Genomic DNA, 14,968 nt, shown 5'->3' with positions numbered 1-14,968 from the left:
AATTGTCCTGTTTTATACATAATCTGGTCATCATGATAATCCAAACCTCTTGTTTCCATAGTGCCGAGAAACTATTCCAGTATTCCGTGCTTTCTTGAAGAGACATGATCGGACTGTTGTTACCACCATGAGAAGGTAATCCAACAATTTCACATAAGGATTGTCACAGCCTGGAAGCAAAACAATTGCCATGTGTCTTTTTTTATTAAAATTTAAATATATCTTCTGTGAGGTTGGATTCTGACTTAAAGAGGGATTCCTAATAAATAAGGAAAAAAGCAAAGTTAGGCTCTACCAAATAATGCTTTTCAGAAAATTGCTTCAGGAGCATGATTCCAAACATGCTACCACGACTGAATTAATGTATAAAGTTGTTCTAGAAACCCAAAGACCCAGAACTTTCTTAGTCTGGTTCTCTCAGCCACAATCCTTTGACTGAATTGGAATAATTTGCAAAGAAGGTCCAGGCTTTAGCAGTGGCTAGAGTACTTCCAGCCCTTCAGCCGTGTTTTCTTCACAGGATACATTCATACAGCACATACTTTTTTCATCTAAAAAATGCACACTACTCTTTTCTCCTTGGCAAATTTGTACATCTGCTTCCATATATGTGGAAAGGAAAAATTCTATGGCTGCATAGAGGGTAGGAGCAGAAGCAGTACTAATTTCTTTCCATTTCATATTCTGGCCTGAAAAAAATATTTTAACTCCTGATTTTGGCTCTTAGTTGAATGAACAAACACTAGCTTCTTCCTTCTTCTTCCGTTGGATACATTGTCCAATATATTTTGCCAGTGTATCACACCCAGGAAGGAAGGCAAATGATAGGTAGGCAGCTGACATGATAATTTGGCCTATTGGCTAAACAATCTGCATATCTGGTGCTGAGGTCTTTGAGAATTGTGATGATGGCGGTACTGACATTAGAGAAATCTTCATTGTAAAGTAAAATAGAGTAATCTATCCAGCATGCAGATAAAAACAATCTGTACAGCATCCAGTTTTATAGACAAGATTTTTAAAGCAGTTAAGCCGCTTGTATAAATATGGCTGAGTTAGTTGACTTAGCTTTAAAATTTGTCTCTTACAATTAATTTTGACTGTGCTTATCTGTCATTTTTCTAATTAAAACATTAAATGTATGTGTTTCCTGTGTAGCTTACAAGAACTTCTGCTCTGCCCTTCTAAGAGGGTCAAAGAATACATCACTCTCCTCTGTGCTCTTAGACTTCACACTCCTCAGGAACACGCTGACCACGAAGACTTGGCCACTGCAATTAAGCAAATGAAACAACTCAACGATTACATAGACCAGGTCTGTCTTCTACATTTGCTTTAGCATGATGATTATTTTGCACCTTTTTAGATGAATGGGGTTACATGGAATATCCTCTAGTTTAATTATCCTAAATGGGATTGTGAAATAGGGGTGCCTCCTCCTCCTCCTCCTCCTCCTCTTTTAATGCAATGGGATTCATGGTTTCAGTCATATTCTGGAGCTGCTGTTAGTTACAAAAGGAAAAACCCAAGCCCAAAATAACTATATGATATTTCCTTTGTGACTAATAGGAGGCCAAAGTAGTACACTACATTGAGAAGTTCCAATCACAGCTGTTCAGTTTTACATCTTTGTAGATTCTTCCAGTTGTGCTCATACCCAGACAGTAACTAGAGAATTTTTTTTTCAAGCAATGGTACTATAACCAGCAGAATTCCTATCACAGGGAGAATTAGTAGTATCAACATGGTTATTCTCCAGAATATTCTCCAATCCATTAAATAGATTGTAGGCCAGGTTTATCTCTCTCTCCTTCTCCCCCTCTCCCCCCGCTCTCTCTGTTAATGGCTGATCTGTCACAATGCTAGGTCTTGGGGAATATTCTTGTATAGCTGGATTTGAATTGACATAAAAAAAATTAACTTTCTCACTTAAATATGTGGTTAAATTGATCTATGCAATATAAAATTGAAGCCTGTTCATTATGTCTTCTGACTACTATCTGGTGTTCTGGTGTTTGTCCTACATAGCGTCTTTCACGATCTTTCCATTTTTGTGTTGTAAATAAATTCTGCCCTATCTTAAATTGTTGGATTTAGGGTTATGCCTAGGATACTTGGAGAGATTCCAATGGTATGCGGGCCACTCTAAAGTCTAGCAGTTGAAGTAATTTGCTAGTGTGAGAAGTTCTGTTTTATACAGTTTTTCTTATTTAAATTTGGATCATCACTTGATGATGCAATTCTTTGTTTTTTTTAAATATGTGTGCCATTATTTCCTCTGCTGATGAGAATATATTTTTCTCTTCTGAATTTGATCCTGTTAAATATGTTATTGATTGTATTGTGTGTATTTTCTAAGTGACTCTTTAAAAATTATGACAAATGTTTTATACACTCAACTGAATTTACATTTTGGATTGTATGTGTGGGAGGGCAATTGCTTCCAGATGTTGCATCACTGTTTTTGCTATGAATCCTGAGATAGGTAATTTCCATAAGGGTTCCTCTGATTAGTTTGTTCTGTCCATAGAATAAAAGTCAGTCCAGAGTCAAAAGTCTTTAAGTTTCATGATTACATTTATTAAAATGTTTACACGCTTGGCAAGGTTTGGTACTTTATATAAGTCTTGAATGGCTGATTTTGGATTCATAGGTGTGTAGGGTGTTCTGTCATGAAGTAAAGTCATAATTTCATCTTTCTCAATTGTTAAGCCTTAGATTTTATGAAGGCACTGCAAGGGTAAATTAATTGTATGTTTATTCCTATTTATGCAATTTCCAATTTTTTTGTGAGTCCTAAGTTGTATGTTGTGGTTTCAAGTAGCAATACAGTTATATAGCAGTTATGTTTGATTTGACTAATTTGGGGGGCATCTATTAAAACAAGAGAGGATGGGTTCAACTTTTCATATGCTATTCTTCTTTTCTTAGCTGTCCTATGTTACCTGCATCATTGGCAGTTTTCTTGGTTTGCTTGTCCAGTTTCTTTTAGATTTGTATATTTGTATAATATATTTATGATTGTGTGATAAATGCAATAAATATGTAAATGCTCAGTTGTTCATCTGGTACACTTTCATCATACAACTGTTAATTTTTACTTGGGGAATCTACTATGTAAGACATAAATCACCAGAATTTCTTTGAAGGCAATCTGCTCCCATAAAAGTTTACTTAGGTGTTAAAATTTATGCAAATAGTTTCAGACAGGTGACTCTTCATATGAATATTGAAACGAAGGAAATTACATTTTCCTAGCAGACAGTAATTTGAGCTGATCCAGGTAATGCTTTGAGGGACTATAAAATAGGTCCTCAAAATTTAATCCAAATATACATGACTGATTCACTGTGCTAAATTTGACTTCATTTTTTAAAAAACAACTTCATTTTTTAGCAAAAATTAATGTATATATGTTTTCTTTTAAAAAAGAATAACTTCTTCGTATGTAGCACAGCCCTCTAAAGAGTTCCTTGCAGTAATTTACTTCCCAAATATTAAATTTTCTAGTTGAAACTGAATGTGGGCAGAAATGATCAACTATTGAGAGTGCAACAGTGCATCCAAGGAGGTCCTGTAAGTAATCAGCTTTGTTTATGTGAACCAAAATGCCCAACAAGTACATGGCATTTATTTGTGACAATGTCAGAAGATATTTCCATAGGATAAGTTTCATGTGTTCAATGTTAAATGACTAAGACCAATAGATTTACTCAAAGAAATATGTTTTGGTAGAATGACAAAGAAAAGTAAATGCCTTTTATGAATGGGGAAGTTGACTGGGAAAATATTAAAAGATGCAATATAGGAATGTGTCGGTTACAGGTCAGTGTGTATAATAAAATAATGAAAATAAAAGTTAAAGCAAGTAAAACAGTGGCTGACTGACTAGATTTGACTATGCTAAAATCCCATTCAGGCAAAGAACTGTGTTATTCTATAGCAGGGGTGTCAAATTCACGTTGTCACAGTGGCATCACGTAACATATTGGAACTTTTCCCCCCTTTCGCTAAACTGGGGGTGGGCATGACCAGTGAGTGACACATCTGGTCTGCAGGCCGGGAGTTTGACAGGCCTGTTCTATAGTAACTAGGAATAAGGTTTCTATAGTATTTGACTCATCTTCAAAGACAGCTCCATGTTGAGTTTATCGTGATAGCCCAGCTGCAAAGTGTCCTGGGTTTGAGTTACTGTTACCAGTTCATTGTGGTAGATAAACTTCAACTGTTGTGCCAGCCAAAATTAAGGAATAGATCCCCTGGCCACAGCCTAGTTTACATGCTGATTTAATTGGAGTTTTCAACACAAAAGTTCCTTCGCCAATTCAAGGATTAGCCTATTTTGGGAGATTGTGGTCAGAGCAAGAACCATTAGGTTCAGTGTTAACTACCCTGATGTTTATAAACACAAGAAACTATGTATTGTCATGGTTTAGTTTTTGTTAGTTTGAGTTTGTTTCTCCCTATTTCAGACCCTAATTATCTCCAGACACCAGTGCCACTGGACCTTGAAGTTGGAATATATGACACAACCCATGGATGGTTGGATTGATGTATTGATTGTATTGTCCATGGATCAAATGTTGGATCCAGCACTGTAACCATCAATAATCAGCCATTTATATGTTCATTAGAGTGTTGTTATGTTTTAATTGTTGCTTGATACCTACAATCATGATGTTGAAATTGGTGACCATACAGATTGGAAAAAAAATAGAGTAAACAAATAATGTTTGTTGATCAATACAGCAAAAAGTACTTCTGATATTTAAACATTTTAGAAGTCTGTGATTTATAACATTTACAAAGTAGGTAAAAATAATGAAGCAATTTGGTAGCAGTATGCATAATTTTTAATATTCTCATTCACAGCAATTACTGAAAGCCAATAGATATCTAATTATGGTGCAAGATGCGGCTCAGCTAAATTGTTCTCAGAGAACAAATTTGCCATTCAGGTAAATATATTAGTAAAAATATTAAGGATAATATAAACAAAATGAGGGCTAGTATTATATAAATGCTCCTTTTTAAAAAAGTTATCTTCTTTCTAAACAGAGACCATAAAGGTAATAAGTGCTAAATGTATTGAATGATTTATTGGGCAAATGTGTCATGTTGCATGCTTTCTTTTTTAGAGTGCGATGAATCTTTTTTTTTTTTTTTAAAGAAAAATACAAATATAAACATAAGCACAAGAATATAAACACAGCTGTAAAATTCTACAGTATATCTCTGGGTAGTTTTAAGACTGCTTATCCCTAGAGATTCTGCCCACTCAATCCAAGGGTGCCTACACCAATAGCAGAAAGTTCCTATCCTCGGGCATTCTCTTCAGGGATTCCCCTATTCTGGAGCAGCTTGGTCCCCAAGGCAAAGTTAGTGTTAAGTTCGAAGAATAAGGAGACCAGACATCTGACCAGTGACTTCAACTCTTTAATAATAACAGGAATAGGAATAGAACAGAGCAACTCTATGGGCAGCAGTAACTCTTTTATAGGGTTGGCTGCTACCCTATTAACCAATAACCTTTGTGATAAGTTCAAATAATAACCAATAAGGAGTGGCCTCATCCTGACCAATCCCTGTTTGTTGTTTGAGGACCAATCAGGTGTGCAGGCCTTCAAACCCTACTTTGCATTTTATGCTAGTTACTTTTATTGATTCATAACAGTTAGTTTCCATTCTCCTGTCCTCCAGGACGTATCGCAACTTTTATCCCCTTTGCTTAAACCAGGTGTGACCAGCACGTGATGCCATGGGTTTGACAGTCCTGATTTAGAATAATCTTGATTGAAATGGTTTATGAATTTATAAATAAAAAGATTTAAAAAATTAAATATAGGGTGACAATTAACAATATGATTATATCACTGGGTAAAACAATACGGACAATTGTTCCGCTAATATTTGTCACTCCAAAAATGTACAGCCAATCAGCTTTGAGTTTGAGCATTAGGAAAATATTTCATGAGTATGAATGGATGAAACTTGTTAATTTCTGTATATTATTGTAGTTAATCAAAAGACCTTGTGTTTTGTATTGTTTTATACTTTTCAAGGTGTAGATTTTTCCTTTTTTCCCTCCTTTTAGTACATTTTTATAAACATTCACGATAATGCATTTTTAAAACATGTATACTGCATTTGAATGTTCTCCCTGTGGTTGTTAAATTATTTATAAATAATATTAATATGGATAACGAAACTAATCTTTCCATTTTTCCAGGTTGTATGAGCATACCCATGATCTTAGGGTTTTCCTGTTCAATGACATCCTTGTTATTTCACAACGCAACATCTCCTACAAGCCCTTTGAACGAACCCCCAAGGTCACGTACCAATTTTTGGCTACAATCATGCTCCATCAGCTCCAGATTGAAGACATTCCAGATTCTAAATGTATGCTTTTCATTACTCTAAAATAGTAAAAAAAAAAAGTTGAATGCAGTAATAGAAGTTTTTAATATATATATATATATTCTGCATTCTCAGAATCAAACAATGTGATGCCTGTGGTGAGGTCTGATGTCTGGGAACTTCCTGCAATATTATTGACAAGATTTCCAGATCCGCTTTGCCCTTGCCTTCCTTTTAGAGCTGAGAAAGAGAGGTTGGCCAAGGGTTGCCCAGCTGGCTTTCTGCCTAAGGAGGAATTAAAATGCCCACTCTTTCAGTTTCTAGTCTGATACTTTAACCACTGAACCATACAGGCTTTCTTCTTTAGCAAGAGCCTTTATAACATACAACACTGCTTTTGAAAGTAATGACTTGAGCATTTAGTAAAGAAAGACCCTCGACTCCATTTTGAAATGAAAGGTTTACTTTTACCAAAGTCAAACGGTTACAGCATAAGCAAAGCTGGATCTGAATATTCCCGCGCAACGCCTGTGTTTTCCATCTTCCCTGGACCTCCCCCCCTTTGACTAGTCAGTCAATGTCCAATGATAGTTGAATTAGAAGTTTTGGCAACGGCCTTCAAGTTTGGCACCTCTTTGGTGGAGTTTTGCATTCTGTTCTCATGGCTCTGTCCTTGATCGGCCTTTCTGTTCTGAACCTCCGGTTCTTGTCACCCTGTCATTTCTCCCCCTCCTTCCCCAATCTCCCCTCTCCCTGCATTTTATGGCAGGATGCCAGCGAAATGGAGCAGACGTAGTCCTTGACTTACAACAGTTCGTTCAGTGACTGTTCAAAGTTACAACAGTATTGTAAAATGTGACATATGACCCATTTTCACAATTATGACCTTTGTAGCAGTCCCACATTTACCTAATCAAAATTCTGATGCTTGGCAACTGGTTGATATTTATGACCATAGCAGTATGCCAAAGTCATGTGATCCCCTTTTGTGACCTTCTGACAAGCAAAGTCAATGTTGAAGCTGGATTCGTATAACAACCATGTTACTAAATTAACAACTGCAGTGATTCACTTAACAGCTATTGCAAGAAAGGTCATAAAATGAGGCAAAACTCAGTTAACAAATGTCTCACTTAGCAAAAAAATTTTTGGACTCAATTGTGTTCGTAAGTTGAGGACTACCTGTATTCTGAAAATGCTGGAACCTGACATTCTTGCAGGGTTTTTTTTATGTAGCAGAAGCTCTGTTCTAATGATCCCCAGCCCACTTTTCCATTGGCTGTGTAATTTCTGAAGTGTATTTGCTCACGTAAGAAACAAACTGGGAATTTGAGCATCAGTTTGAGGGCACTGGTAGTAATAAAGAGGACAAGATGGTGATTTGTGGCAGTATGATTGAAATTCCAACCTCTTGGTTCCATGTGTGATGTTTATGCAGATACAAAAAGGATGAGACTTTGGTGATGCTTCCATGATGATTTTAATCACATCCTCCCTCCTGCCCCCCTGTAGATACTGCTGATTGAGATTTAAGGTGGTGTTTCTTTGGTCAGTGAACAATGGAACTGGCAGGAGATGCTTAATTCCCACAATTCTTTGAAAGGCAGGATCCAGGGATTACAGAAGCTGCATGTCAACTTTTAACCGAACCTGGCAGCAGCCATTTTTCTGTTTCTCAGTTGCCACACAGAAAGAAAGGGAAGTGGGGGAAGGAGGTTGGAATGCATTACTAGACACAACAGAGAGCTTTCTCATGAGAACCAAGGTCATCTCTACTGGCAACAGATAAGGTTGGGGAAGGACTGCCTGGAGAGCCTGCCAACTAACCCAACTGCCTGCATGACCTGTGACATTTGGGGATGGGGTTATTTCCTAGTTTAATTATATTGTAACCGGGGGAAAGATTTAGAATTGGTTTTCCTTTGAAGCTGGGCCGATATGATGAACACAGTAAGGAAGACCTTTGAGAAGGAGCCCAGAGTTCTGATTTGCTTGGGTTCGTTAGTCGGAGCCTGGACACTGTGCCCTTTAGGAAAGGGAAGACAATATTTTGAGTGGATAAAAACAGTAACATTCTGTTAGGTTCATGAGGATGCAATATAAAAGAGCAGAAGTATTTTGTAACTATCCTTGTGAAAAGCTTTTGGGGACAAATGGGATGGGGCTTTCTGCTTCACTTCTGATCAGATGCCCCGTTTTGCCTCCTCCATCAGCTGTGTAGGGATAGTTCCTCAATTTACAACCAGTTGTTTAGCAACCATTTAAAGTTAAGTTACAATGGCAATGAAGAAAAATGACCTACAACCAGTCCTTGCACGTATGCCCGTTGCAACATCCTCATAGTCACAAAATTGGGGTGGTTGGCAATTGACATGTATGTACAACTGTTGCACGATCCTGGAATCATGTAAATTTCAACCTTCCCAGCCAGCTTCCAACAAGCCAAGTCAACGGAAGGAGCCAGATGTCAGGGCTCCAACAAATCCACCCTCATTCAAAGCAAAAGTCTCTAGCCGCATCTCAGAAAAAGTAAATTGGTTTATTAGAAATTGCCATGTTGCCATGGCAGCCGATACTAAATCACATCATACATTTCCCCCTTGACCCTGGCCTTTCCCCCACCCTCTGGATGTGATTTCTCCAATGGGAGGCATCCATCTCCAAGAGTCATCCATCATGCTCTCCAATAACCTTCTTATGCTCCAACAACTTTGAGCTGCCACGGTGATTATCTAGGCATGTCAAGAATGGCCTTTTTTTCCCCCACTCTTTTTTTTCTGGCAGCTAAAAAGACCAAAGGAGTATCTTTTTAGTTGACACCAGATTTGCTTAACAATCATGTGATTCACTTAACAACAGCAGTGATTTCTTTAACAACCATGCCAAAAGGAGTTGTAAAATCAGGCACAGCTCACTTTAGCACCAGTTTGCTTAACTACAGAAATTCTGGTCTAAACAGTTTGTTTAGTGACCATTCAAAATTACAACAGCACTGGAAAAAGTGACTTATGACTGCATTTCACACTTACGACCATTGCAGCATTCTCACGGTCATGGGATCAAAATTCAGGCGCTTGACAGCTGACTCATATTTATGATGGTTGCAATGTCCCCTGGTCATATGATCACCTTTTGTGACCTTCTCACAAGGAAAGTCAGTGGAGAAGCCAGAATCACTTAACAATGGCACTACTAATTTAACAACTGCAGAGATTCACTTATCAATTGTGGCAAGAAAGGTGATAAAATGGGGCAAAACTCACTTCAGAAATGTCTCAGTTAGCAACAGAAATGTTGGGCTCAATTGTGGTTGTAAGTCGAGGACTACCTGTAGTAGATGGGAAGAGCTGTTAGTATGTATTTTTTAGTAATTCCTGTCCTTCACCTTTTTCTTACTGTTGATGCAAGAGAGAGAAAATATTCATGAATTTTCACTGTGAGTCTGCTGTAAGTCTCAGTATTTGCTGCTGGGGTGATAGATTTATCAAAATGTGTGCATAACATTGTAATGGATGCTAAATCATATCCAAATCCCTTAAGGCTTTATTTGAAATTCTGGAAGTCTATTTAGAATACAAACTAGCATGTGTACCCAGACACAAAGAAATGGCAGAACAATGCAAATCAAACTAATGATGGTTTAAAAACAACTGCTCAGTAATGTAATGAATGCTTCCATTACCCTCATTCTGGTTCCCTTCGGGTATTTAAGTCATTGATTGAGATGGGTGGCTATAGAAATTGAAGAAATAATAAATAAAATAAAATTTGGCTCGAGGACAGAAGCCTGAACCTTTTATAAATCTGCACACTGTGGCAGAGGTGGTATTCAGCAGGTTCTGATCAGTTCTGAAGGATCGGTAGCAGAAATTTTGAGTAGTTCGGAGAACTTGCAAATATCACCTCTGACTGGAGATTTTACAGTATCCTTCCCCTGCCATGCCCACCAAGCCACACCCACAGAACTGGTAGTTAAAAAAAATTGAATCCCACCACTGCATTGTGGGCAAAGTAATTTGATATTCCAGTGAAAGCAAAAATATTTTTTATCAAATACATCTAAAGACAGATCCACCCCGCCAAACAACTAAAAGTCAATAATCAGTCATCCTTACTAAATGTATCAAACTAGATCAGAATTAATCTGAACATTTAAAATTTAGCAAGATAAATAGTAACAAACATTTCTTATTATTAAAGCCAAAGTTGTCTTAACAAGTATGTTCAATGGGGGCACCTTTGTATTTCAACAATTAAGCCATAGCAAGGGCAAACTAAAGAAAGAGGGGAGGGGAATTCCATGAAGCAAATATTTCACAAATTCTGTTTATCACCAATTCAGAGAATGGTATTTATTGTATCGGCTTGTCTGATAAAAACAATGGGAGAAAGATTTAGGTAGAGAGTTGTGTAAAAAAGACTGAAATGTTAGGAAATCATCTTTAAAGGTATTGCATCGATGTTTATGACAGCTTTGGGATGTTTTCCAAATCAACTTAAAAATTGTTGGTTTTAGTTGATCCCGGGACCAATTCAGCAAATAGAAAAGTTAAAATAATTTTGACGGAACTGTGGCCAATAATAATAAAGTCAATCCAGAAATATAAGAGTTACAATGATTTTTGACAGAAATGTAGTCATCAATAATAAAGTAAGTGAATTAAATTTTTAATACAGAGTTGAATTGTCCCAATCATGGCAAGTAGTCCTGCAGCGAGTTGGCCATGGTGAGTTGGCCGCAGCGAGTTATCTTAATCTCAACCTGACAGTGTGACTTAAAAATCATATGGAATTTATGTAATCCATTTAGATTACATAAATTAGATTATGACTGGGAAACCTCTTAGAAGAGTTTTATTGGACCGGGAGTCACAACATTTTAAAGCTTCTTGTAACAGTCTTTATCACTTTGGAAGGGAGCTTCTCATTTCTAAAGATATAGATTAGGTTGAAGGGGATTCAGTTGACAAGAATATCCAAGGCTTAATATTGGGATCCTATACATATAATCCTCAATTTACAACCACAACAGAGACCTGAATTTCCATTGCTAAGGAAAGCAGTTGTCCTGTGAGTTGCACCCAATTTTACAACCTTTTTTTTGCCATGCTTAAGCAAATCACTGCAGTTGTTAAATGAATCACACAGTCATTAAGTGAATCTGGTGTCCTCATTTACTTTGCTTGTCAGAAGCTGGCTGGGAAGGTAGCAAATGACCCCAGGATGCTGCAACCATCATAAATACATGCCAATTGCCAAGCACTTGAATTTTGATTATATTATCATGGGCATGCTGAGATGTTCCCAAGAGTCATTGTAACACCCTTTACATTGCCTGTAACTTTAAATAGTAACTGAATGAATGGTTATAAGTCAGGGACTACCTGTATATCAAGATAACATATTGGGCCTTTTTGTTGCTCTCAAACAAATAGATCAGTCACTATTTGACTCCAACCATTAGCAGTTCACCAAAAAAAAAAAAAAAAAAAAACAAAGCAAAACCCTGGATGGAAAACCCCCTCACTTTGGTGCACGTGTTTCCTGTTTAGCCAGTATTTGTAGATTAGATTAGCTACTTCTGCAGTCAGGACATGGAAGCTGAGAAAACAATTGGTACCTTCCTTGATCATTCACATCCTTAAAGCCAGATGAATAGCATCTGACTTCAGCCAGTTGATTATAAAGGGAGTTCATTTCTGTGTTTTAGTTTCCTAAGTCATTTCCTTTAGATGATTAAGTACACCCACCTATGATCTCATCTTTAGACAGCCAGTTTGGTGTAGCAGTTAACGCCTGGGCATCAAGCTCGATAGCATCATGTGATGCATTGTGACATAACATTTTTTTTGCCTTTGTGGAGCCCTGCACGTACATTTTTTGCCTTTGTGGAGCCCTGCACGTGACGTATCCAGCCCGCAGGCCCCCAGTTTAACAGGCCTGGGTTAAGGTATCAGCCTAGCAACCAGGAGACTGAGTTCTAGTCCTGCCTTAGCCACAAAACTAGCTGGGTGACATTGTGCCAAATACAACTTCTCCACCCTAAGAATGAAATGGTAAACTAAAAATCTTGCCAAGAATACTGAGGGCATTAGTTCAGTCACCAGGAGTTAAAACTGCCATACATGAATGCATGTGCACGCACACACACATGCACACTAAAAATCCTCACTCTTCAGCTATTAATTTTGGAGTAGCGGATCCCAGGGAAAATATGCTCCTAAAAATGTTCCTAAAAAGAAAAGTATCTGGGACCACTACTTATTTCTAAATATTTCTTATTGGAAGTGTTGGAAAATGGGAATAAAAGAAATTAGATTTCATTTTAGTGTTACATTCAATTTTTAGCAGTGATAGGTTAATTTGGACCACCTTTTGGAAAGAGCCAAATAAGACAAATCTTTTGCCTAGCTCTAACCACATATTGTACTCACAATGAACCACACAGAAAGGTTGAAACTATATATGGTTGAATGGATGGCAGGGGCTAACTCCTATGAAGAATTATCTTACTATATCTGACCTGAAGATATCTAAGGATATCCCAAAGATGCTTTTTCAAGAGGCAACTGGACTTTCTGATTTTTCTTTGAAGATGTTTTGCTTCTTATCCAAGAAGCTTCTTTAGCTCTGGCTAGAGTCAGATGCTGTTAATCTGGCTTTAAAGGGAAGAAGCTTCTTGGATGAGAAACGAAACATCTTCAAAGAAAAACCAGAAAGTCCAGTTGCCTCTTGGAAAAACACCTTTGGGACAACCATGACCTGAATGACTGAGAATCTCCATGGACATATCTGAGGATATCTCCCTGTGCTGCCAGGTCAGATATAGTAAGTGCTCCAGTCCCTTAAAAGGTATCACTTACTAGGACCTGAGAAGCTGGTCTCCTCAGCAGAGCCTTTTACTCTTCCAAAAGGCCTTGAAAGGCTGACTTTTTACCTCAGCATTGAGTAAAGTGGAAGCTCACTGATTGCAATCACTTATGTATCAGGGAGAATTATTTTGGGGTAAGTTGTATTTCTTTGGTGGCTGGTTTTATTGCTTCTATGTTTTGTTGTAAGCTGTTATGACAGATAAGGTAGGCAGCCATATAAATCTCTTAATACATTCATACAGGTTGGAATTTTCAGGTATTCTATACCTGTAATGTCTTCTTATGACAAATCTAGGCCTAGCTAGGCAGCCAATTTAATTCATTCTGCAATAGACACATTATGAACACTGAACAAGTAATACAAGATTTTTTTTTGCAATGTATATTCATTCCAATTTTTAACTGCTGCACATGTTGATTTAACAAATATTCTTAGGGAATCTAAATGAATGATAATTTTTGTTTGCGTCTTTTCAGATATCAAGAATGCTTTACTTTTACAAGGGCCCAAGCAGCAATGGATTTGTTCTATAGATGAAGACAAGTTTGTATGGCTTTCTGCTTTACAGAAAGCAATTCACTGTAGTATCAGTGAGGATGTAAACTGAATAAGGTAATCCTCATTTAATGACTGCAGTTGGGACTGACAACTTGATCATTAAGTGAAGCAGTTGCTATGTGAAATCCATGTCTGTGTTTATGATCTTATTTTAGTTTTCCTTTGTTACACCTACAAGAGTTGTAAATGTAAGGATTGCTCACTAAGTTTTCATTCCTGTTTTTCACTGTGAATGGTTGCTGAATGAGGCAGTTCCTTTCTATGTATATTTCTCATGATTTAATGGCATGGTGAATGTGACCATTAACTGCAATAACTTTCTTATCATAAGCAAATTTAGTGTGAAATAAGTATATACAATGATTTATCACAGGAGTGCGTGGTTGACTCATAGGTTATGAATGTGATTAATAGACATCAGAAGTTTTTAAAAGAACTTCTTCCTCATCACCAATAAAATACAGCTTGCCTGATTTTGGACTTTACGTATCCAGTCAAAAATTTATATCTGAAAATTTTGCGGTAAAATTTGCAGTAGAAATCAAACCCTATCACCATGCTCTCATTTGTATCTTGCACAAATTCTTGGGTATGCATCTGCAACCCTTATACTGATTAGTGCTGGAGGAAATCTCCAAACAAAACAGCAATAGCACTTAGATAGTATTATCGGCGTATAACACGCACTTTCCCTGAAAATGGGGCAAATGATGTATGCGTGTTAATTTTGCGATAGAAATCAAACCCTATCACCACTTAGACTTATATACCACTTCACAGTGCTTTACAGCCCTCTCTAAGTGGTTTACAGAGTCAGCATATTGTCCCCAAAATTTGGGTCTTCATTTTACCTACCTCAGAAGGATGGAAGGCTGAGTCAACCTTGAGCCTGGTGGGATTTGAACTGCAGCCAGCTGCTGCAGCAGTAGCTTGTAATACTGCACACTAACCACTGCACCAGAAGCTCCTTCGTACAATTGTATAACTATTGTATAAGAGCTGGAATCTTTGGATTTGAATATGAGAATGAAAGGATTGAGCATGATACTATAAGGCAGGCACACACTATATCCAAATGCTCATGAACTTCAAAATAAAATGTAATAATAAAGTAGTTTTGTTTCAATGACTATAAGGGATATAACTACCTTTCTAGTCCTTTCATACATAGAAACAT

At 37.3% G+C, this 14,968-nt stretch overlaps 1 protein-coding gene across 1 annotated transcript in view; it reads left to right on the top strand.

The window, feature by feature from the left end:
• Positions 1-14,446, top strand: part of ECT2L (epithelial cell transforming 2 like) — a 47,456-nt gene extending 33,010 nt beyond the window's left edge. Inside the window, exons 17-22 of the mRNA XM_087970922.1 lie at positions 62-135; positions 1,159-1,315; positions 3,511-3,576; positions 4,873-4,958; positions 6,230-6,402; positions 13,710-14,446. Coding sequence (XP_087827048.1) covers positions 62-135; positions 1,159-1,315; positions 3,511-3,576; positions 4,873-4,958; positions 6,230-6,402; positions 13,710-13,840 — 687 coding nt within the window. The 3' untranslated portion in view covers positions 13,841-14,446. The remainder of the gene's footprint in view (positions 1-61; positions 136-1,158; positions 1,316-3,510; positions 3,577-4,872; positions 4,959-6,229; positions 6,403-13,709) is intronic.
• The last annotated feature ends 522 nt before the right edge of the window (positions 14,447-14,968 follow it).

Source organism: Notechis scutatus, chromosome 1, assembly GCF_049901735.1.
Source record: "Notechis scutatus isolate UNSWTSFEM ecotype Mainland chromosome 1, rNotScu1.2, whole genome shotgun sequence".
Classification (NCBI taxonomy): Eukaryota; Metazoa; Chordata; class Lepidosauria; order Squamata; family Elapidae; genus Notechis; species Notechis scutatus.
Note: the sequence above shows the minus strand (reverse complement) of the source record. Positions and strands in the feature narration are given on the sequence as shown.